General features: G+C 37.1%; 1 protein-coding gene across 1 annotated transcript in view; it reads left to right on the forward strand.

Moving 5' to 3' along the window:
* CDH19 (cadherin 19) overlaps positions 1 to 22,740 on the forward strand; it is a 40,644-nt gene that overhangs the window by 9,220 nt on the left and 8,684 nt on the right. The window contains exons 3-8 of the mRNA XM_009646217.1: positions 2,179 to 2,298; positions 2,918 to 3,082; positions 3,815 to 3,999; positions 5,189 to 5,442; positions 8,474 to 8,610; positions 16,199 to 16,320. Coding sequence (XP_009644512.1) covers positions 2,179 to 2,298; positions 2,918 to 3,082; positions 3,815 to 3,999; positions 5,189 to 5,442; positions 8,474 to 8,610; positions 16,199 to 16,320 — 983 coding nt within the window. The remainder of the gene's footprint in view (positions 1 to 2,178; positions 2,299 to 2,917; positions 3,083 to 3,814; positions 4,000 to 5,188; positions 5,443 to 8,473; positions 8,611 to 16,198; positions 16,321 to 22,740) is intronic.

A 22,740-nucleotide genomic window follows, 5' to 3' on the forward strand; every position in this document is an offset into this window, starting at 1 on the left:
GGGGGGCCCCGGGCCCTGGAGCAGAGATTCCCCTGCAAGCCTGTGGTGAAGACCATGGTGAGGCAGGCTGTCCCCCTGCAGCCCATGGAGGCCCACAGTGGAGCAGATATCCACCTGCAGCCCATGGAGGACCCCACACCAGAGCAGGTGGATGCCTAAAGGAAGGAGGCTGTGACCCTGTGGGAAGCCTGCGCTGGATCAGGTTCCTGGCAAAACTTTGTGGACCCGTCAGGGAGGAGCCCATGCCAAGGCAAGTTTCCTGGCAGGACCTGTAGCCCATGGGGGACCCACGCTGGAGCAGTCTGCTCCTGAGGGACTGCACCCTGTGGGAGGGATGGACCCTCGCTGGAGCAGTCCGTGAAGAACTGTAGGCCATGGGAAGGACTCGCATTGGAAAAGTTCGTGGAGAACTGTCTCCCATGAGAGGGACCCCACGCATGAGCAGGGGAAGAGTCCTCTCCCGAGGAAGAAGTGGTAGAGACAACGTGTGATGAACTGACCCCAACCCCCATTTCCATCCTCCTGTACCACTGGGGGGAGTAGGTAGAGAAATCTAGGAGTGAAGTTGAGCCCAGGAAGAAGGGAGAGGTGGGGGGGAGGTGTTTTAAGATTCAGCAGTTTTTATCCTCTCCTTCTCTGATTTTGATTGGCAATAAATTAAATTAATTTCATCAAGTTGAGTGTTTTTCATGATGGTGACTGGTGAATGATCTCTCCTGTCCTTATCTCAACCTATGAGCCCTTTGATCTACTTTTCTCTCCTGTGTCTGATTAAAGAGGGGAGAGATAGAGTGCCTTTGGTGGGACCCTGGCATCTAGCCAGGGTCAAACCACCACACATTTTATCTTTACATTTCTCCAGAGTAACAGGGACTGGCATCTATATATGTATACATCTATACACACATCTAATACCCACCTAAATGTCAGAAGTTTGGTATTGGAAGTATGTTTTGAAGGACATCTAACTCCAAAAGTTGGAGTCACTTAATAACATTTTAGCATACCTTCACTCTGAGAGAAGAGAGCATGCGTTATAGAATCACTTGGACTGCTGCTGCATAAATTGTGAGAAAATGCAAAATATATTTTTTTAAATAATCAAAATATTTTATTCAACATAGTCTTATATGAGAAAGCCTTCTTCATTTCTATTTAAAAATAAAATTACTGAACTGCTGTAAAACTCAGAAATTAATATATTTGTTTTTTATATTTGGGGATAAGCATCAACTTTGAGTTTGCCATAGAAAAGGTGTTTCTGGTCTAACTCCTTGCACTCCATTATTTCTTTTTGTTTTCTCCTCCAGCATAACTATACAGCTATATTTGTAAGGAGGTGCAACCATGTGAATATGTGCCAGAAAGTTTTAGAAATTAGCTTTATTTCCCACTGTTCTTCATGAGAAATGATATTTTTATTCTTATGCAGAACCTAGGTGAGAAAAAAAGACAAAACTAACGATTACCTAACAAAATGCTGCTACTGTGAATATTTTCATTTAAAGGACAATCATCACTGATGGTGCCATGAGATTGCTGTCAATCTCATATCTAGGATATAACCAGCTTCCAGCCAGAGATGAAGTCAAGCTCTGCAGATTGATTCTTCTGTGCCTTTTGCACTGGGGATTCTGCCTTGAATCTTGCACTGGGACAGGATCATTAAAGGCTTAAGGATAAAAATGTTATCGGAACCTTGTTATACTTCTTCGTTGCTTTATTTGCTAACAATTAATTTCTTTATCACCACTGGGCCTACTGGTGATAAAGTGGCTGTGTTTTCTTATTCCCATAGGAAACTTCCATAAAATGCTTTAAAGAATATACCAGAGGAGGAGAAACAATTTGCTGTATTCCGTTCACATATCAGAAATTAGGGAAAAAGGCATAAGATGTGTAGTATTTTAAGCAACATAAGTATAGAGCTGAAAAGTAATACACTATTTATTTTTATTTTAATTGAAAATTTGAATGCAACAAGAACAGTTGCTGAGGAAATATTTTCCCATTTTAATAATAAATTTTAGAAGGTGCCTTTTGCTCCTGTAAATTTTCAGGACTGTTTGCTAATATAACTGGCATGTTAAAAGGTTTTTAAAGAGTTTATGTTTTGTAATTATGAGATAATTTATACAAGAAGAAAATAAACACAATCTATTTTATTTTTTCCTTGAGGTACTTCGGTTACACAGGTAACAGCTACAGATGGTGATGATCCTTCTTATGGGAATAGTGCCCGTCTGCTTTACAGTCTCATTCAGGGACAGCCTTATTTTTCTGTGGAGCCAAAGACAGGTACTACAAATGATCTTGTAACTTGAAAACATTCATAAACTAACATAAAATGCATGCAAGCAAAAACGTATCTCTTCATTTCAACAAAAGATCAACTGATATGGCCCTATGCTTGTACATCTTTGCATAGTTCCTAGATCTAAAAAAAAAATTCAATTATTTCTCTCCTGGAAACTCTTTCTCTCTAAACAATCAATGATTTATTTTGAAAATTATCTTGGTAAAGAAAAGAGCTGGATTCTGAGTACTCCATATAACAATTTGACCTAGGGACACTTCTGGGTTAACAGCTCTATGACTCATTATGTGACATTCCTATCTCTAAGTTGGAGAAACCACAGATATGTGACATCCCTCCAAAATCCTTATTTCTGGGGAAGAAAGAAGGTTATATGTGGCAGACGATATATATGGTGTGTTCTGTTCCCCAGAACTCAAAAGTATGCACAATGGATCTGTCATACAGCATAGATGTTGCCATGAACTAATTCCCAGTACACGGTCTAGAATGTAAATTCATAACTATGCCTAGTGATGCATTTTACATTCTATGATATGGTCAAATGTTGGGAAAAAATGGAACTATTATACGTTATTATATTACACTTTTCATTTTTAGGGGTCATCAGAATGGCTTCCCAAATGGATAGAGAAACAAAAGATCAGTATTTGGTCATCATCCAGGCCAAAGACATGGTTGGGCAAGCAGGGGCATTTTCAGCAACAGCCACTGTTACCATCATCCTCTCCGACATCAATGACAATCCACCCAAATTTCAACAGCGTGAGTATAAGCTACTTACAATAGTTGAAGTCTTGAGGAAAGGTAGATCTACTGTAGGTCTAATAAGTTAACTGGTAAGTCTTTTCAGAACAGATCTGTGCTTTAACTATAGCATACAGGTTTAAATAAAAATAAAATTTAAAAAAAATCCACACAAAAGCTCAAAAATGAAGAGGAAAAGAAAACCTATCAGTACAAAAGATCTCAGGCCTGCTGTTTTTTATCACTACGCTTCGGAGACAAATGACTTACTAAACTGCTTTCCATACAGTTTGCCCTAACAAAGCCTAAAATATGGGCAATGGGATAGTTAGTACCATTTTCACTCATCTTCTTTCTTTTTTTCCTCTCTTCATTCTTTGCTGACAGATCCTGTAAACTGTTTGGCAAATGATGTGCCCATCTCTATCCAGGGAGTTTTTAGCTGCTAGCTGGGCTGTCAGGAAGAACTAGTGAAATGCAGTTGGTAGGTGCTGCCCTCCACTGTTTTTTCACCCTGATGGTTCTCCTCAGCTCTTTATTTACTGCTAAAGTGGGGCTGAGACAGAAGGACTCATAAGTTGAAAGGCTGTCATCCCCTGCCCGCAGGATCTATCCATTGCTGAATTAGATCTATTGCTCTGATCAAAGCTGGGGTTTTTCCCCAACTTTCTGAGAGCCTCAGGCCATCATAGTTACAATAGCTATTAATCATAACAGATCACTAAAATGTGACAGTGTTTGTTTCTTTAGGACTCTACTATATGAATGTCTGTGAAGATGCTCCGGTTGGCACTACAGTAGGCAAAGTCATTGCAGAAGACAGTGACATAGGGGAGAATGCAGCCATGACCTATTTCATTGAAGGAGATAGCTCAGATGTTTTTGACATCATTACTAACAATGAGACTCAAGAAGGAATTATCTTATTAAAAAAGGTGAGATCTCAGGAACCTTCTAAAAACCTCTAATTACTGGAGTCTCCTCAAGCAAGCTGGATGTTTAAAAAAGGCCTATTGCTTTGGCTTCTACTATCTTTCTTCAGGCTTTGTGGTTTGACTGAGGTATTAAGGAGATAAAAAGAAGCACACTTTTCTTTTGTTTACTCTTTTTGACTAATTTCCATTACTTCTGAATACATTAGTGGCAAAGTACTTTAATGTTCTTCCTAGCTGTGCAACACAGTGTATCCCATTGTGAGAAAATGTTCTCTCTCTTCTGTGCATCATCTGTAAAATCTTTATCAATGAATTGTACACAACACTTCATCACTTCCAAAACCACTTGTTAAACTTAACTGGAACCAGATTGTGTTACAGTATTAGATAGACAGTGGAGTTTTTGTTATGACATAGCTTTGAAAAGACACTAAATACACTTTAAAAGATACTGGTTTATAAATTAAGATATTTAAGAGGCTTTGATACTGTATGATTTATCTTGGAATCACATAGGAAGATTTCTGTGTCATCTGGGTCATTATCTGATAGAGTTTGATAGTTTAGTGAAACTCAAGAGCCTGAAGAACTGAATGCTATAAATTTTTTTGTAGCATTTGTAAGTTGTTTGGGTTGGGTTTTTTTAAAATTTCTATTTGGATGTATTGCAAATCAGAAAAGTATTTTTTTTTTAAATTATGGAAATTAATGGCTATCTAGAATAGTAATATAACTCCATTTATTAAACACTCGTTGCCTTATGTAATTTATTTCTTTCAGAGACTAAATTTTAACTTACTCATCTTAACATTTACAGATTAACTGTTTCACATTGCTTATCTAAAATTAAAGAACAGTGTTCACTAAGGTTACTCTTATGTTGGAAATACAAGTACTAATAGAAGTTGTTTTTCTTAGGGCTGAAATTCTATGGAAAAACTTCTTTTACAGTATTGCTTAACTATAACATTAAAGCCAGCCTGCATGTGAAAGCAAACAATGGCATAGCACAGTTTAATTTTAAAGTGGTTTTAACACTAAAAAAGAAATTTTAGAAGTAACTACTTTTGAAACATTCCCAAAAGAACAGTAGCAATATTTTGTCTTTAATCTCACACCACTTACTGGACTTTATTTAATTCAAATGTGAAGAAAGAAATATTCCACATCTCACTCTCTTTCTTAACAGAGAGTGGATTATGAGAGCAAGAGGAGATACAGTATTCAAGCAAAAGCTGTAAACAGGTACATTGATGACCGCTTTCTGAAAGAAGGACCATTTGAAGACAAAACCATTGTGAAAATCAACGTGGAAGATGCTGATGAACCTCCAGTTTTCACCTTGGAGAACTATGTGATGGAGATTGCTGAAGCAGCTGTGAGTGGCTCATTGGTGGGCATTGTAACTGCTAGAGATCCAGACGATGATGACTGCCCAGTCAGGTACCTAACTTAAAATGTGAACAGGCCTCAAATAAAAATGTAGTTGGGATTTCCAAAGACTATTTCTGTTCCCTACCTTGGGCCATGATTACAGTTAATCATGATTTCATTGTGATAGCCTAGGTTATTAAGTTTGTCGTGGTTTAACCCCAGTAGGCAACTAGGGACCACAGAGCCACTTGCTTACTCCCCCAGCCAGTGGGATGTGGGAGAGTATCGGAAGGGTAAAAGTGCAAAAACTCATGGGCTGAGATAAAGACAGTTTAATAATAAAAAAAGAAGAAAGAAAGAAAACAATAAAGGGAAAAAAAAACAAAACAAAAACACAACACCATAACAAAATCCCAAGAAAAACAAGTGATGCACAGAACCCACAAACAACTACTCACCACCAGCAGATGACCCTGCCAGTCCTGACAATGACAGCCCTGGACAGCCTCCATCCCCTCCCAGTTTTATTGCTAAGCGTGATGTCATATGGTATGGAGTATCCATTTGGTCAGCTGAGGTCAGCTATCCCAGCTGTGTCCCCTCCCAACCCCCAGCCTACTCACTGGTGCGGAAGTGTGATAAACAGAAAAGGCCATGATCCTGTGTAAGCACTGATCAGAAATAACTAAAACATCCCTGTGTTATCAACACCGTTTTGGTCACCAATCCAAACCATGGCCCCACACTAGCTACTATGAAAAAAGTTAACTTTATCCCAACCAGAACCAGTACACTAGGTTAAATTCTGCCCCCTGGGCCAAAATCTAAACAATAGAGCTTTGTTTGTGCATCTTTTCAATCACTTTGAGATGGGGTAATATTTTAAACAGTAGCCTGGAAGAATCTGTGCATAACAGCAGAGCTAGGGTACTGCAGTCAAACCTGTAACTGCCTGGAGGTGTTCCAGCCTGTTCCAAATAACTTCTGGAGAGATGGAGAGAGGGAGTTATTGTTGGGAGGGTGATACAGACTAGTTTCACTGGCATCTGCTCAGCTCAGCATGACCAAAAGTTTACCAATTCCCTACATCTACCACAATTGCCCCATAGAAATATTATATAAAGAGAACCCCCCAGGCTTTTAATTTTGCAAAATAATTTTTCTGTTTCTTAAGGGAGAAAACAGGTAATAAATTTTTAACAGGATGGTTATAATTAAAATAGCTTCTTTAGTTACTTAACGTCACTGTGTATTGTGCAATTTAGAAAAGCTAAGATACAGGTACAAATGGATGAGACACAAAATAACTTATGGTGTGTGTATTAACTTAACAGATCCCTAATCACAGAAATATATATTTAGCTGCTTATAGTTATGACTTCAGAGGTTTAGCTAATGAAAGGCCATTTGCTATCTTTTTGCATTCATTTACTGGTATTTAGTAAGCTAGTCATAAGTTAAATAAGAATAAATAAAAATATAATTTTTTTTTTAAAAAAAAGGTTTGTTTTGTAGTTTATTTAGATGAATGAAGCATCTCCTGTGAAACATTTAAACATAGTGTATATCTATGACTTCTTAGCTTGCAATATTTTGATGGAACTTGCTACAAAGTGAGTATGTATGCAAAGTCCCAGAACAGTGATGCATATATTGCATCATGGAGTTCCTTTAAAACAGAGCATGGTACTTCTATGCAAAGATATATTTATTGGGCTAAGTGCCATGCATATGAATCTAATTTTGAAACCACTGCTATCATAAACGACAAGAGTTGCTTGTAATATAGAAAAACAGCTGTGTTGCATTATGGATACCAGTTTTCAAATAAACAAAGTAAACAAAGACATGCAACAAAACCTCACTACATCAATTAAAAAAAATCCACTAAAAATGTCGAACACAGATTTTCTGAAAATTACCTATCAAGAATCAGATTGCCACAAAAACCCCAAACAAAATGAAACACCAGTGTTAGAAAACCCTGAACAAGCTTTGGATCAAAAAAAAAAAAATAGGAATATTAAAATTAAAAAAAAAAAATTGAATTGTAAATCCCTAAAGTAGAGGTTTATAAATGTCACATCTTTGGCTCAAACAATATGAAATTTCACTGACTGTATTGTGCTGGTTCCTTGATTTATCATTCTACTGATTTGCAAAACACACAAAACATGACTATAAATAACAAGTTACAGAGTCATCCAACCACTGGCACATAATCTGAGCTGGAGTCCTAAGTGCCAACAGGAAACAGAAAGGCTTTGTCAAGCAGAATTAAAGGTACAAAAAAAGAGGGAATAATTGCATGTGGGAATTCCAAACTGGAATGGTAAGAACTTTTCAACTCTTCAAACAGGTTTTATTTCTACTAAATAAAGTCTACTAGGAACTATGACATATGGTCTTTTTGGTATGTTATGAAAAATATTTGTAAATATCCTTTCTATTTGAACCAATATCTTTGGTGTCTTTTTCAGTCCACCTCTGGCCTGTGACTAATGGTTAGACTTTAACAATTTGAATGGTATGTATGGATGTACATGTGCATGTTCATGTCTGCATACGGACATAGCATCCAGAACCTTTTAAGTGAATACTCAGGAACAGTGGACTTGTTTGCAATCATCTCCTGCATTAGGATTTTGTACCCTACCTAGGTGACCCCTCATTACAGATAGTTGTCTGTCTTTATAATGCCTGTTCCCTTGGCATCAGAGCATGTCAGCAATGATAAAATAGATTTGCCATTATACCTCCACTTAGCTGTTAGTGTTATTCATTTCACAAGTGGCATTTTTGCTGTTTCTTTTCAATGAAGTCATTCACCTGCTGTGAGCCTGACTTAGAAGTAAGAATGAATAATGCATTTCAGATTCAGTTCACATTAATATAGATCTGAGACATATTTAGTTTTATTTAAAGAAGAGCTTTGATCTTGGCAGCAGTGAATTTTAAATGTTTATAAGTGTACATTTTTCATGATTTCTGAGTTGTTGCAGCAACAGCTCTGTTTTCTCACCTGACAATAGCTTTCTATGTCCTTGCTTCTGATGGAACGTTTCAGTATTAGGGAATCTCTTTACTTTTTTTGGTACAGGTACTCTATTGTCCATGGCATGCATTTAAAGAGACTGTTCAGCATCAATGAACACAATGGAACAATAATTACAACTAAACCTCTGGACCGAGAGATAGCTTCTTGGCACAACATAACAGTTACAGCCACAGAAACAAGTAAGAACTTTAAGGAACGCTGTGTTTTATATACTGTGAACTGTAATTATCCTCTGAATATGCCTTCTTTTAAGTGGAGAATACATGCTTCTTTCTCATTATATTACTGTTGCTTGCTACATTAAGGAGCATTATTAAAATGATTAGTTAAATAGAAGTGGAATATGTTAGAGCTCCAAGGTCCTGTGCTCTTTCATAAAAGATGACCTTATAAAAAAAAGAAAGAAAATTATAATAGGATCAAGACTGTAATGCTTTCAAGTTACACTGAAGCATATGAATTGCTCCTGCCCTGCAAGATCTTATGTTAAATTAGACCCTGGTTAATTTCACACCAGATTTTTGACTAGTGTGAAATTAGCCAGGGTCTAATTTAACACCAGTCAGAAACCTGTGGCTCATTAATTGTGAATGTAAGGCCTAAATCAGCTAGACTTCTCTTCAGTGACAATTGAATCTGTGAAGCATCCTTTATACAGATTTCACCTGACAGTTTGGTTTGAAAGTCAAATGCAAATTGCCTCTGTGTTCCTGGTGATCTGGTTGCCCTAACTTTGGGACAACCCTCTAGAAAATGAACAGCTACTGATTTATAAGGCAGTTTAACAAGATTATTGGGATATTATTTAAAACCTAATCACACCCATTCTAGGAAACATATGAAACTAGACTCCAATCAATGAATCAGGCAGGTTTTGCCAAATACTTTTAGCATTTTTAAAATCCTGAATCTCATTTAAATGTTATTTATTGCTAAGACTAGTTTAAACACATACTCATAAATTGCACTGCTCCCAAAGGGAGCATTCCTTGTATGTATGTAGAATATTATTTCCAGAAGTTTAAAGAGGATAGTCAGTAGCCATTTTCATTGAAGTCTTTGAGTTTGAGAATTGATAGTATTTTCTTCCTTTTCAGCTCCTCTTTCAGTTTTTAAGCCTGAGTGTGTTTTGCTTCTCATGTTGTTGGACCGCTGGCAGGTGTTGGTAAAATTAATCTCTGGCATGGTTTTGTCATGTCTTGAATAGTGCTATAGAAACACAGCAAGATTACTTTGATCTGGACTTTTCTGTTTAGTTAAACAATAAAATAGGAAAGAACCAAAAGTTACAAATGAATAAGTGTCTCCTGCAGCAAAAGAAAGTGAGTCTTTCACAGTAATTGAAGTTATTGTAAAGAAACCGTGCCCTCATTATCTTAATATTCCTATTCTCTGTTTCTTTAATGATGATAATGTCACTGTCTACAACATTATATTCAAAAGCATTGATATTAGGTCACCTTGGTCTGGGCATACCTGAAATTATTTATATTATGTACTAGTAGCATTTTTTTCCTTGAAACATAGTAATAACATACACCGTGTGTATGAGACATTTGGTGGAAGACATTGAGGCTCCACTGAAGCCAAATAAAAATGCCATTAGAGTTCATCCACACAAGATACTTATTACAGCTGAGACAGATATTCAAACTGAATTACAACAGCAACTTCCCTAGGGGCCTATTGAGGTACTGGCATTCATAAACTGACACAAGTCTTTTGCCTCCAATGACAAGGATCAGAGATTAGGGTCAGGGATTAGTAAAAGGAGGTTGCCTCTGCTATTGCAGACTTCTGGTGTGGATCATTCTATTCTCATGTCATTGAGATAACATGTTTTAAAGGTACCCAGAATTAGATCTAGTTTATTGGAGCTTAAACACAAACATACAGATCCTGCAATCTGCTGAGTCTTATTCCACTTTATGCTTAAGATGGTTCTAGCTCAAGAGATATTGTTTCCCTTGATCAGTTTTTACTTGGTTGTAATCAGCTTCCACCTAGGACAAGGCTGAAGCATAAACAACAGCATTTAACTATGCACGAGAGCAAGAAATCCTTAAGTCATCAGCTTTACTTAACACTGATTTACTGAGTCAGATGAAGACTGACTGACAATTAATTCATTTAGAAGAGAAATATCTGTTTCAGCTTTCTCTCTACTGAACTATACATCAACAAATATTCCCAATGACAGCAACAGGCTTGAGCTTATCTCGATCCTCATTTCTCTATGCGCCATTGGAATATATTCCTTTCATAGCGAGTTCTAGACCTACTACATGACTACAGAACTTACAGCTCTTTGAAGATTTGAGTTATGGATCATATCATTAAATCCATTTTTAATTGTCACCTACTTTAGTCATATACACTTTTGTTGACATACTTCTAATTTTTTAGATGAGTCTTTTTAAAAAAAAAGTGTCCATAAATTCACTTTAGCCTAAATTAATTATAACAACAATATTATTATGGTGGTATTACTACTACTACTACTACTACTACTACTACTACTACTACTACTACTACTACAAGTTTCCTGTTACTGGTTGATGACAACACCAAGCTTTCTTTAATCCTCTGCAAGTACCGAGTTCTACTTTGTCTCTAGAGATGGTCACTGGTTTTCTTTTCACACAGCTCCAAAATAAGCAAGTTACTAATTTTGGTCCCTAGTAATTAAAACATCAACTTCATTCTTCACACTGATCCAGCCTATTGTACTTGATATCCTGATCTTAGACCATGTTTTTCAAGTTCTGATCTCTCTCATGGAGATTACGACACAGAAATTTTCTGCTCGTTGAAAGATCTTTAGCCTAATGTAGATATAAGTACAATAGCTGTATTCAAATTCTGACAACTATTTTCCCACGTAAGGGATAAAAGAGAAAATAAGTGTTGCCTACCATCTTTCCCAATGGCAACCAAAGGAGTCACTCTGCTTTACCCAAAATCTTCATTAAATATTTACCAGACACTAATTCCAAGAGTGGCTTTGTAATGTGTTGCTCCCTCCCCAAATAAAAAATCTGTGATTTCAGAAAACCTAAAAACCGCCATGCTGTTATCATCCAACAGCAACATGAGAAAAACACTTCCTTGTCATTTAACCATAGGCTGAGGAAAAAAATACCTGAAAAAAACCCAATAATGCAACAACTCAAATATAGTTAGGAAGTAGAAACAAGATTATTACAAAAAATAAATTAAAAAGACGGGTTATTTCATGAAAGAAAACAGATATGAATGTCAGCTCTAGGCTGAAAGGTGCTATCTAAATGTTTGTGCAAGCAAAGTGTAGGCTTTAAAGCCCATATAGTATCCATGAATCTGATGAACAAGCAAGTTAGGAGTAGGCCAGTGTAGCTGGATCCTTCCCATGCCACTTCGTATGTGACTGAAGCTACCAAAGGTATTCCCTGCCTCCCAGTAAGTGTTGCAAAGTTTTACTTTCAATGTCAATCCAGCTAAATCTCTGCCCTACATATCCAATTCAGACTTAAGCAAAAGAAGTAAGTACTACACTGTCAGTATTATTTCTAAAAGTGTTATGAGCTACTTTTTATGTTTATTTAAAAAAACCCACCCAAGCACTGTTTCATTGCCTACTGTATTATTATGGATGTTGGGATTCATCAAGAGAAATGTCATCCCACAAAGAAGAATTTTTAACATGACTCTGACAGATCAGAAGCTTTGGTAAATTAGCACGTCCCTAATGATTTCACAGGGGGAATAGCAATGTGAAACTGCTGAGTATCTAGCCTTTTATCTCTGTGGTAGTTGCTTTTGCTGCCATTTCCTTTGGCAAAAGACTCAAAGCTATCAGCACAGATTCCATAAGATCCAAGAAAACAAATGTTTGCTTGAAGCAACTAGTGAATTATACATTAAAAAAAGCAATGTAAGAACCAACCAAACCCATGCAGTTTGAAGTCAGGCATAAAGGAGAATGTTTTGTTTTTCTCTTAAAGGTCCATTTGACTAATGTAATATAATGCCTTAAGGACTTCTGTACAGGTCAGAAGCAGGTGACGCTAGCACCCATCCTGAGGCATATTTTAACTATAATGAATATTCTTGTGAGTGACATACTTCTGGTTTAGACAGAGCAGATTGAGATATTGATAGATATTTAGGTGGATAGATACTTAGTATTCCAGGAATGTCTTAAGATTAGTTTATTCACTGGAAAAACGTCTTCATTCTGGTTGTTACCCAGAAACATGTCCAAGTCAACATGAATATTATTGTTGCAGTGAAACTTCTTGCCTACCAAAGTAATAAATTACATTGTGGGGAAGGCAGACATTTCTCAGAGGTATGCTATTTGAGTAAGGACTTGATGTACTGATAGGTGAAGGATTTCTGAGAGGTATTCAGTATAGAGTCATAGAATCATAAAATCATACAGGTTAGAAAAGACCTTTAAGATCATTGAGGTCAACCATAAATGTAACACTGCCAAGTCCACCACTAAACCATGTCCTTAAATGCCACATCTACACATCTTTTAAATACCTCCAGAGATGGGGACTCAACCACTTCCCTGCACAGCCTGTTCTAGTGCTTGATAACCCTTTCAGTGAAGAATATTTTCCTAATATCCAATCTAAACCTTGCCTGGCGTAACCTGAGGCCATTTCCTATTGTCCTATCACTTGTTACCTAGGAAAAGAGATCGGCACCCACCTTGCTACAACCTCCTTCCAGGTAGTTGTAGAGAGCAATAAGGTCTCCCCTCAGCCTCCATTCCTCCAGACTAAACAACCCCAGTTCCCTCAGCTGCTTCTCATAAGACCTGTGCTCTAGACTTTTCACCAGCTTTGTTGCCCTTCTCTGGACACACTCCAGTGCCTCAATGTCTTTCTCATAGTGAGGGGCCCAAAACTGAACACAGGATTCGAGGTGTGGCCTCACCAATGACAAGTACAGGGGAAGGATGACTTCCCTGGTCCTACTGGTCACACTATTTCTGATACAGGCCAAGATGCCATTGGCATTCTTGGCCACCTGGACACACTGCTGGCTCATATTCAGCTGTCTGTCATCTGGTACCCCCAGGTCTTTTTCTGCCAGGCGGCACATCTACACATCTTTTAAATACCTCCAGAGATGGGGACTCAACCACTTCCCTGCACAGCCTGTTCTAGTGCTTGATAACCCTTTCAGTGAAGAATATTTTCCTAATATCCAATCTAAACCTTGCCTGGCGTAACCTGAGGCCATTTCCTATTGTCCTATCACTTGTTACCTAGGAAAAGAGATCGGCACCCACCTTGCTACAACCTCCTTCCAGGTAGTTGTAGAGAGCAATAAGGTCTCCCCTCAGCCTCCATTCCTCCAGACTAAACAACCCCAGTTCCCTCAGCTGCTTCTCATAAGACCTGTGCTCTAGACTTTTCACCAGCTTTGTTGCCCTTCTCTGGACACACTCCAGTGCCTCAATGTCTTTCTCATAGTGAGGGGCCCAAAACTGAACACAGGATTCGAGGAGTGGCCTCACCACTGACAAGTACAGGGGAAGGATGACTTCCCTGGTCCTACTGGTCACACTATTTCTGATACAGGCCAAGATGCCATTGGCATTCTTGGCCACCTGGACACACTGCTGGCTCATATTCAGCTGTCTGTCATCTGGTACCCCCAGGTCTTTTTCTGCCAGGCGGATTTCCAGCCACTCTTCCCCAAGCCTGTAGCATTGCATGGAGTTGTTGTGACCCAAGTGCAGGACCCAGAACTGAGTTTTGTTGAATCTCATACAGTTGGCCTCAGCCCATCGAGCCAGCCTGCACAGGTCCCTCCGTAGAACCTTCATACCCTCAAGTAGATCAACATGCTTGCCCAACCTGGTGTTGTTTGCAAACTTACTGCAGGTGCACTCGATCTCCTCATTTAGATCGTTGATAAAGGTATTAAACAGAGCTCGCTCCAATACTGAGCCCTGGGGGACACCACATTGACTGGCCACCAGCTGTATTTAACTCTGTTCACCAGAACTCTTTGGACCCAGTCAACCAGCCAGTTTTTTACCCAGCAAAGAGTACGTCCATCCAAACCATGAGCAGTCAGTTCCTCCAGAAGATTGCTGTACCTGCAAATTTTCCTTCCCTTGGTTTCAGGTGATATATTTACGAACATTCTTATGACATAAATAAATAATTTTGTCAGCTTAGTCTACACACAGCTTTTGTACCATGAAACTAGTATAGTTAGTTCTGTCTTTCCCTTGGCTGCAGCACTTATAGCAATATAACCTTGTGTAAATGCAGTAAATGCAGGAACAAAGTGCAGAGTTTATTTTCCTTTTCATACAGGAATAAGACATAATGACATAGCTTTTATATTTAAAGCCACAGTAATAAAGTGGCTTTAGATATATACAGTAATAAAGCATACTTGTATAACAGAAGCAGTACAGCTTCTGTGAGTACAAAATACCTGATAATTAAACCTGTTGTGCGAATAATACTTGGAAAAAATGATAAGCTCAGTCTATGAAGTCTGTCAGCAGTAATGCCTTAGACATGCCTGGGCAAAATCAGACTCCTTTGCAAATATGTGTTTGGAGACCAGTGGATAGAACAGCTCTGTTGTTCCAAGTTCAAAATCTCAGCTTTCTGCCTTAGCTAGGGGTGGGTATCAGTGTCCACTGCAATTACTTCATGTCTAGCAGTGGCAGAAATATTTTGAAATCATGTTAATTTTGTTGAAATTTTCTTCCAAAACTTTGAAATTTCAAAATATTTTAAAGAAGAGGAAGAGTAACAGAATTTCTTAAAGAATTGTGACCAATTGTGGTATCCATGATGTTGTGACATAAGAAAGCACAACTGCACACCTCCATCTGCTCCAGCCCAAGACCCTATTGGCCAGCTTCTGGAGCCCAGTCCAGTGCCCAGGGACCCAGGGCTTCTTCCTAGGCTCAGGGATGTGGCTGACACGTTCCTGTTTGCAGCTCAGCCAGTAGGAAAGCTGAGCAAGTGTCCCAGTGACACACATACACACAAACAGACACAGAGGACACTGACACGGCTGGTCACGCAGACTGCCACAGACAAGGTGCTGCCTTCAGCAACACCTACATACAGGACTCCCATAAACCACAAGGACAGAAAGACAAGTCCCCTCCTCCTCTTCAGCTGGAGAGGCAGAAGGTCACTGGTGCAGGCACAAACACACATGACACTCTCCAGGTTCACAAGCGCACACACACTCATGGATACCTTCAGTAACTGCATGGACCCTCTGTCTGCCCAACACTCCTGCCCAGATCCAAGGTCCTCTTATCCACTTCATATGATTCTATGATTCTATGGGTCCCCAGCTCACGAGCTAGTCCATGCTTGATGCTCACTGGCAAACGCGCAACACTCACACACTCATACACAACATTCGCAAGTCCCTGCTAAGTGGTAAATGAAAGAGTGAACAAATCCAAAATTTTACATTAAATATGCTTATATATTTCAAAATATACTGTTATATTTTAATGTGATGGATTGGTGAAAAAACAAAAAAAAAGCAGAATCCTACCACCCTTTGTAAACACAATCCCAGCAAAGAAAGAAAATGCCTATTTTTATATGTATAGGATATATTTGAACTCATTAAAAAGGTTTTATATAAAATGTGCCTGTAGGTCTCAGTAACTATTTTCTTCTCTGCAGAATGTAAGTTAAAATTTCTAATGTACACATTAATTTGAAATATATAATAGATTATAACTTTTGATTTCTGTCTTTTTTTAACCATTAGGAAATCCTGAAAAAATTTCAGAAGCAAATGTGTATATCCAAGTTCTTGATGTTAATGATCATGCACCAGAATTCCCTAAATATTATGAAACATTTGTTTGTGAAAATGCAGTTTCGGGCCAGGTAAGTGTGAAGAATTTAGCTATCAGTTTTCTTATTGCAATGGTCTGAGATGTTACTATATTCTTTAACATTCATTATTTCAGTACTGTGAGTACAGGCTGTATTTTGCCTATTTCCAAAATTAGTTCTGTTCATATATGTATAGTTTGAAATTTAGATTTCAGAAGACTGCTGTGTATTGTTCCCCTTTTAAAACAAAATAGATACATCGCTTTGATTGTCAATCAAAACATGTTACAGAGAAATATAAACAGAAACTTCTGGAAAAAAAGAAACAGCATAACACACAGCTTTGATTCACGTTCATGTCACAGAAGTTAAAACTAGGCCTGGTATTTACAGCAACAGCATAACATAGTCCAGAAAAAGCAAACTTAGACCAGATTCAAACCAAATTCATTGTGTTCTTCGGTTAGAAATCATTAATTGTGAACTGAATTCAAGCCCTGCCTAGTTCAGTGGAAATCTGAAGATCTTTAAGTCACAGACCTTGCAACACCTTCCTTAGCTGGCAGGTTATGGGATTGTCGTATTAAGCATCCTTCCCTGGAGGTTTTTTTCATTTCCCACTCCCCAGGTGAATGGGGTCACATAAAGCAGCTGTCCTAACCTCCCAGGTACACTGCTGACACTCCATTTTCCTGCACCCACTTTCCTCTACAGCTTTACTTTTTTTTTTTTAACTGATCCAGTTTTATAGCCTAAGCCCCAAACTGTACAATAAGCATGCATCCAGACTCTGCGCAGGAGTGTAAAAGAAAACTGCAAAAAGAAAAACAGGATGTTCAAAGTTTAAAAATAAAGGTACAAAATGAGCAACAAAAAAAGCAACAACAAACAGCTATAGACAGAAAAATCTATACCTTTTTTCACCACTTTAAAACAGTCTTTGGACATATGAAAGAGACCTTTGGGATATCCGTGATGGTTCCATTCAAAAGTTTTGCTGTTTTGATTTCTGAATGACAGAGCCTTTCTTTTACATCACCTTGGTTTGTTTTGACCTTGATTAGTCTGCAGATAAATAAAGCTTTCTTTGTAGCCAAAGTAATGTCTTCATAGCTTTTGCATCCATTTATATATTTCTCTATCAGCAGTTGGGTTGTTCTGCATTTGGTAATTTTCTACTCTGCAAAGGCTACCTCTGGTTCAGAGGTACCTGGAGCAAGCTGTTTCTTTTGGTCTTCAGGTAACTCATTGGCAGATCAATGTGCAGACATTAAAGCAAATGCTACTTCATGTTTCTTGGCTTTAAGACACCATGAATTAAATACAGAAGCTTATAAAATGGATATATGTAATCCATTTTTTGGACTTACCAACAATATAAAACCCCAGGTGATTTATTTCCCAAGGTTTTTATTATTCCATGGTTGCTTACTGATGAATAACATCTGTATGCTAGCCCATTAATAGCTACTTTTCAGTAACAAATTAAGTGTATATATATATATAAAATATTTTGCGAATCACTGGAGAAAATGGCACTGTAAAGAGTAGTAGTAGTAACAATAATGATAAACTCCTTGAGCATAGGATAAAGAAATATTCCCGTTTAACACTGTAATACCTGAACAAGGAATTTCCCATTTTACAGACAGGCAAAATGTTACTTCATATTTTTTTTTCTTTTTTTTTTTTTTGCTATAGGTTTTTGAGAGTCACAGGAATCTTTAGTTTAGCCTTTGGCGACCATGACAGTAATGTTAAATAATATTCTCATTAAAAAATTGGTTTAGGAATAACAATAAGAAATTGTTATGAAAGTGCATAACTATCACTGTCAAAGTTTATGATATTTTATTCAATGTTTATGTTTTTAAACAGAATTGATAGCTGATGTATCTCTTTCAGTATTATTATTCTCTTTTTTTTTTTACTTTTTACTACAGAAAAAAAGGTACTTTATCTTCATCAGCAAGAAGCCAAAAAGTTCAAAAATGATTTTGCAGAAGTCCTGGTTGTCCACCAAGTAACCCAATTCACATTTCAGAAGAATCAGTTTAAGCAGTTGAAGGGTTTAATCAGGACATTACATACCTTTCTATCTTAGCCATATTTCTGCAATCAATTCCAAATGAGTCAGGAATCTGCTTGCATTTTATGAGTTGAGATCAAAGGTTATTCAATATGTTTATGCAATATTCTAATGCATTTTGATTTCTAAAGTAGCTATCTCTATCCATGTAGCTGGAAACAGTATGCTGAGAGATATTCTGAGATGTTGTGCATCTCTGAAATTCACTTGCTTCCCTGATCTCAGCTGAGTTGTATCTACTTTCATGGGATACTCTGAAATATATTTATATCCCCCAGTTTACAGTGTTTGGGGAAAGAAGGAAAAGCACTGCAGAGGGAAAGATATTGTCAACAAAAAATTTTCTTATTTGGATTACTTTTTCTTGGTCTCTGCCTGGTTTACAATAGAAGCAATGTAGAGTCATGTGGTAAATAAGTTATGTTTACATAGCCTTAGCATATACTAGGCTAAAATAAAGAATGTGAAACACATCATGAATAAAACTAATTGTTGTCCTGATTATCCAAACTCAGAGGCAGTTAATGGTAGCTTCGATCTAAAGAAGAATGCTTGTTTTGAAGCTTTGGATTTTCTGAAAGATTATAAAAAAATCTTTGCTTTTATTCAATAGTGTTCACCTGCATGTCCATGTATGGTGGTTTTGTGAGAGTTACAGACATGTTTAGCTTAGCCTCTGAAGGACATTCAAATGAAAGGATTGCATTTCAGTCTGTGGGACTATAATCTGAAAATTGATACCACAATGAAAGTAAAGAAGATAGAAGTTTTTTAGCATCATACTAAATCCATTCATCTTGTTTATTAGACATTTTGAACAGATTTTTCACTATCCACTTCATGCAATAGTTCTGTACTGTCCTATAATCCAAGTCAGCTGTATACTAGCCACAACTAAAATTTTCTGTTGCACATTGAAAAACCAACTTCACTGCACCACCAGTGTTAAATACATTATTTTCAAAATAACTCAAACATGAAAGTTGCTGTGTAAAATAGACTTCTACTGCAGCTATAGCTAATATCAGATCAAATAGAACAATATTAAGACAACATCCAAAACCAGGATTCCCTTTTGATTGGAACTTTTTACTTTATAATTGTGTGTAGACATGGTAAATAAGGACCACAATGTGGCATTAATTCTTTATAATTACCCGTTATTTGTGTGTACAGTAACTACAAACTGTTGAATTCTAGAGGCAATTTTCTATAAAAATAATCAGGACACAAAATAGACCAAATCTGTTCCAAAGGTAACACTGGAGACATCCCAGCATGAGTGGATTTGACCCAGAAACTTAATTGCCAAGACATTATCAAATTATCTCAGCCTGAAACTGAAGCTCAAAAGTTTGAAGTAAGCTATATCAAATGTCATACATCACATGCAAGCAAGCTGACCATCCAGAATGTATCAATTTTTATGCATGGCAATTTCAGTACTTTTTGTGGATATTGGCCTTTCCTCATATCACACAGGAAACAGATTTCAGGTGAAGACAAGCTGCACTGGACACACCTACCTTCTAAATTAATGCTGTCTTCTCTAATGCATATTTATTCTGGCAATTCTGAGTTTCTGTAATTTGGGGATCATGTATGAATTGACTTTGATGTTGCAGCTTGCTTAGTAATTTTTATTAGATTCAAAGTAGTGACTATGTATGCAGAGCACTTTGAGTTAGACATAAGAAAAAAAGCACTTTTTTTTTACTTGGTACTTAGTATGTAATAAAATAATCATCAGTTTCAGTGAAAGTGAAGAGTACTCATTTGACATTACTTCTCTACATAATGAAATATTGACAGAAGAAAAGAGGGGAAATCTTTAACCAAATTCTAGGGGTATATGTTTAACATGAACAATGAGCAGTTTGCTAAAACAGATCCTTTCTAACAAATCATGGTATAAAATTATTTTTGATAGCAGAGAAGTGAAGGTGACAAGTTATTAAGCCAATGTTTATTATTTCACCTTGCATGTCTCTTCATCATTTAAAAAAATCATCTGAGCAGTGGTGATAAGAAAATAAAAAGTTAAAACCAAAAAAAAGCAGAGGGCATCCTTTAGAGTATAAAAACATGGTGAAGCTGTGAAAGCACCATACATTCTAGCAGGAGCTTACTCCAAGTTACAGCTACAGATGCACTGAGTGTAACTTGTGACATTTTGAAACAGTGGGCACAGAGGCCCATGGAAAATTCCTTTTTCTGTTTTATACAGACCATGATTCAACATCATCTCATAGCAGAATGGAACTGGTAGGAAGAGTTTATCAGTATATATGAACAAACATTAAAAGGCACCTAAGTGTCATGCTATGAGCTTTATAATCTTCATTCTTTTGCTGAGATGTACACCATTTTATTTATAGTTGAGCAGAAAGAACTTACAGTAGACCCAGAGAAATCAGATCAATATCATGCCAATTTGCTTTTCAAAAAAGGAAGAGAAGCAGTAAAAAGCAGAACCTTGGTCTTGAGGTCTACCTGGAACATGCAGATGGTGACTATAGTAAAGAACACTTTAATCTTTTACTTGCATTAAACTCTGATAGTCATCAAACATTATTAAGCAATAAGAAAAATCCTACTACTTGTAAGACCTCTGCCAATTTCAACGAGTTCTGTACTCCCCAAACAGGTGGGTGATCAGATCTCTTGCATCCTATAAAACACAGCAGAGCTACTATTGAAGGCTGTTGGGCGGAAAACAAAAGAAAACAGACTAAAGCAGAAAGTAAAAGGTGGTAAATCCATTCCTACTTCCTTCCATCAGTCTAATGGGAATGGTAAGACTGTAGTTGGGTTGGGAACACACACAAAGGACTCCAAATTATACACTCAGACTACTCTAGCATCACAATTAATGGTACCGGTGGTTGTTGAGATGGACAGTCTATGCCTTAAGCTGAACTTAGTAGAGAGAAAGCTCTTAGAAGCAGAAAGCACTGTAACAGAAAAGCTTTCTTCTTCCTTCTGGACATCTCCATCATTCCAATTCAGTGAGATTACTTGGGGCTGAAGAAATAAATTTTCAATGACTTTTCATCAAGACTACAAGGCAGTCAACTACTCCATACTCCATAACTTGTTCTTTGCAAGACAAAAACCACTCAGCTAGATATTCAGTCCAGAATGGTTTACAGAAATTCCCTCCTATACAAAATAATTAATGAGAGATCATAGCTGTTATCGATATCTTAGACTCCCCTACTGATATTTATTAGTTGAAAATGCCCGCTAATCAGATGGATGCATAAGTTGAGTATAGCAGACTACATCTTTTTGTGACCTCTGATTGAAGGACCCCCTGCTGTTCCCAGCAGTGATCTCATTTTTTTTGGAAATAAACAGTAAATGAGGCCCACCCACCATGAACTTAAATCAGTTTTTCAAATGAATTAATCTCAGTTTTAAAGAAATGCACATTTTCAAATGGATTTCTGGATTATTAAAGCTTCTAGACTAACGAGACTTGAAATAAGAAATTTTACAGCAATTAGATTTCAACCTTGTCAATACAACTGTTATAATCGTACAGAAACAAAACATCATTCACTCTATTTTCTTTGCTTACACACTAAAAAGGAGGGTTTTGTGAAACCTTGAGTCACAAGCAATAAGTGTAGTTTTTCAGTCTGTGATGCCAGTTTCCCTGGTGAAAGGCTAGAGTCTCCTAGGTTAGATGTACAAAAGCCTAGGAAACCAGAAAAAAAGAAAGTTTCCTTCTCTCTGGGCGATTTTTCCTTTAGAGTCAGCAAAACCAGAGCTACCTATTGCTCTCTGAATATTTTATAGACTTATCTGGGTTTTGATGAATCTTAGTGGAAATGATACAGTAAGAAATAAACCATAAGAGTTTGCCCTGTCCTTATGTTCCAAATCTTCCCCTGCTTCCAGAGTGAATATTTAAAGGCATGTGAATATGCCTAGAAGAACCATAGGAATCTTAAGTTTGTGTAGAAGAGCACAATACAGATCAAAACAAGGGAAGGTGGCAGGTTGGGTTTTTTTCTCAGCTAGACACATATTGCTGAGAATTATGTTGATAGGATCAGTTATATGTAAAATTTATGTGGGAAAATACATTCTGTAAAGTAATGGAAGTTAATAATGAAATAGCAAATCTATCCAATTCACAACTCCAATAATTTTACGATTTTAGAACATGATAAACTCCTACAAATATACTTTCCAAAGACATTGCTAATACCTGGTTAAATAACTATTAACTGGAAATAAAATTGGAAATATAAAAATCACATCTACAATTAATGCTTTTTTTTTTTTTTTTGGTATGTAAGTAGGTAGGTAATTCTTCCCTGACAAGTAACTAAACGAAAAAATAAAAAAAATAAAAAAATAAAAAAATTATA

The sequence above is a fragment of the Egretta garzetta genome, unplaced genomic scaffold, assembly GCF_000687185.1.
Source record: "Egretta garzetta isolate BGI_Z169 unplaced genomic scaffold, ASM68718v1 scaffold259, whole genome shotgun sequence".
NCBI lineage: Eukaryota > Metazoa > Chordata > Aves > Pelecaniformes > Ardeidae > Egretta > Egretta garzetta.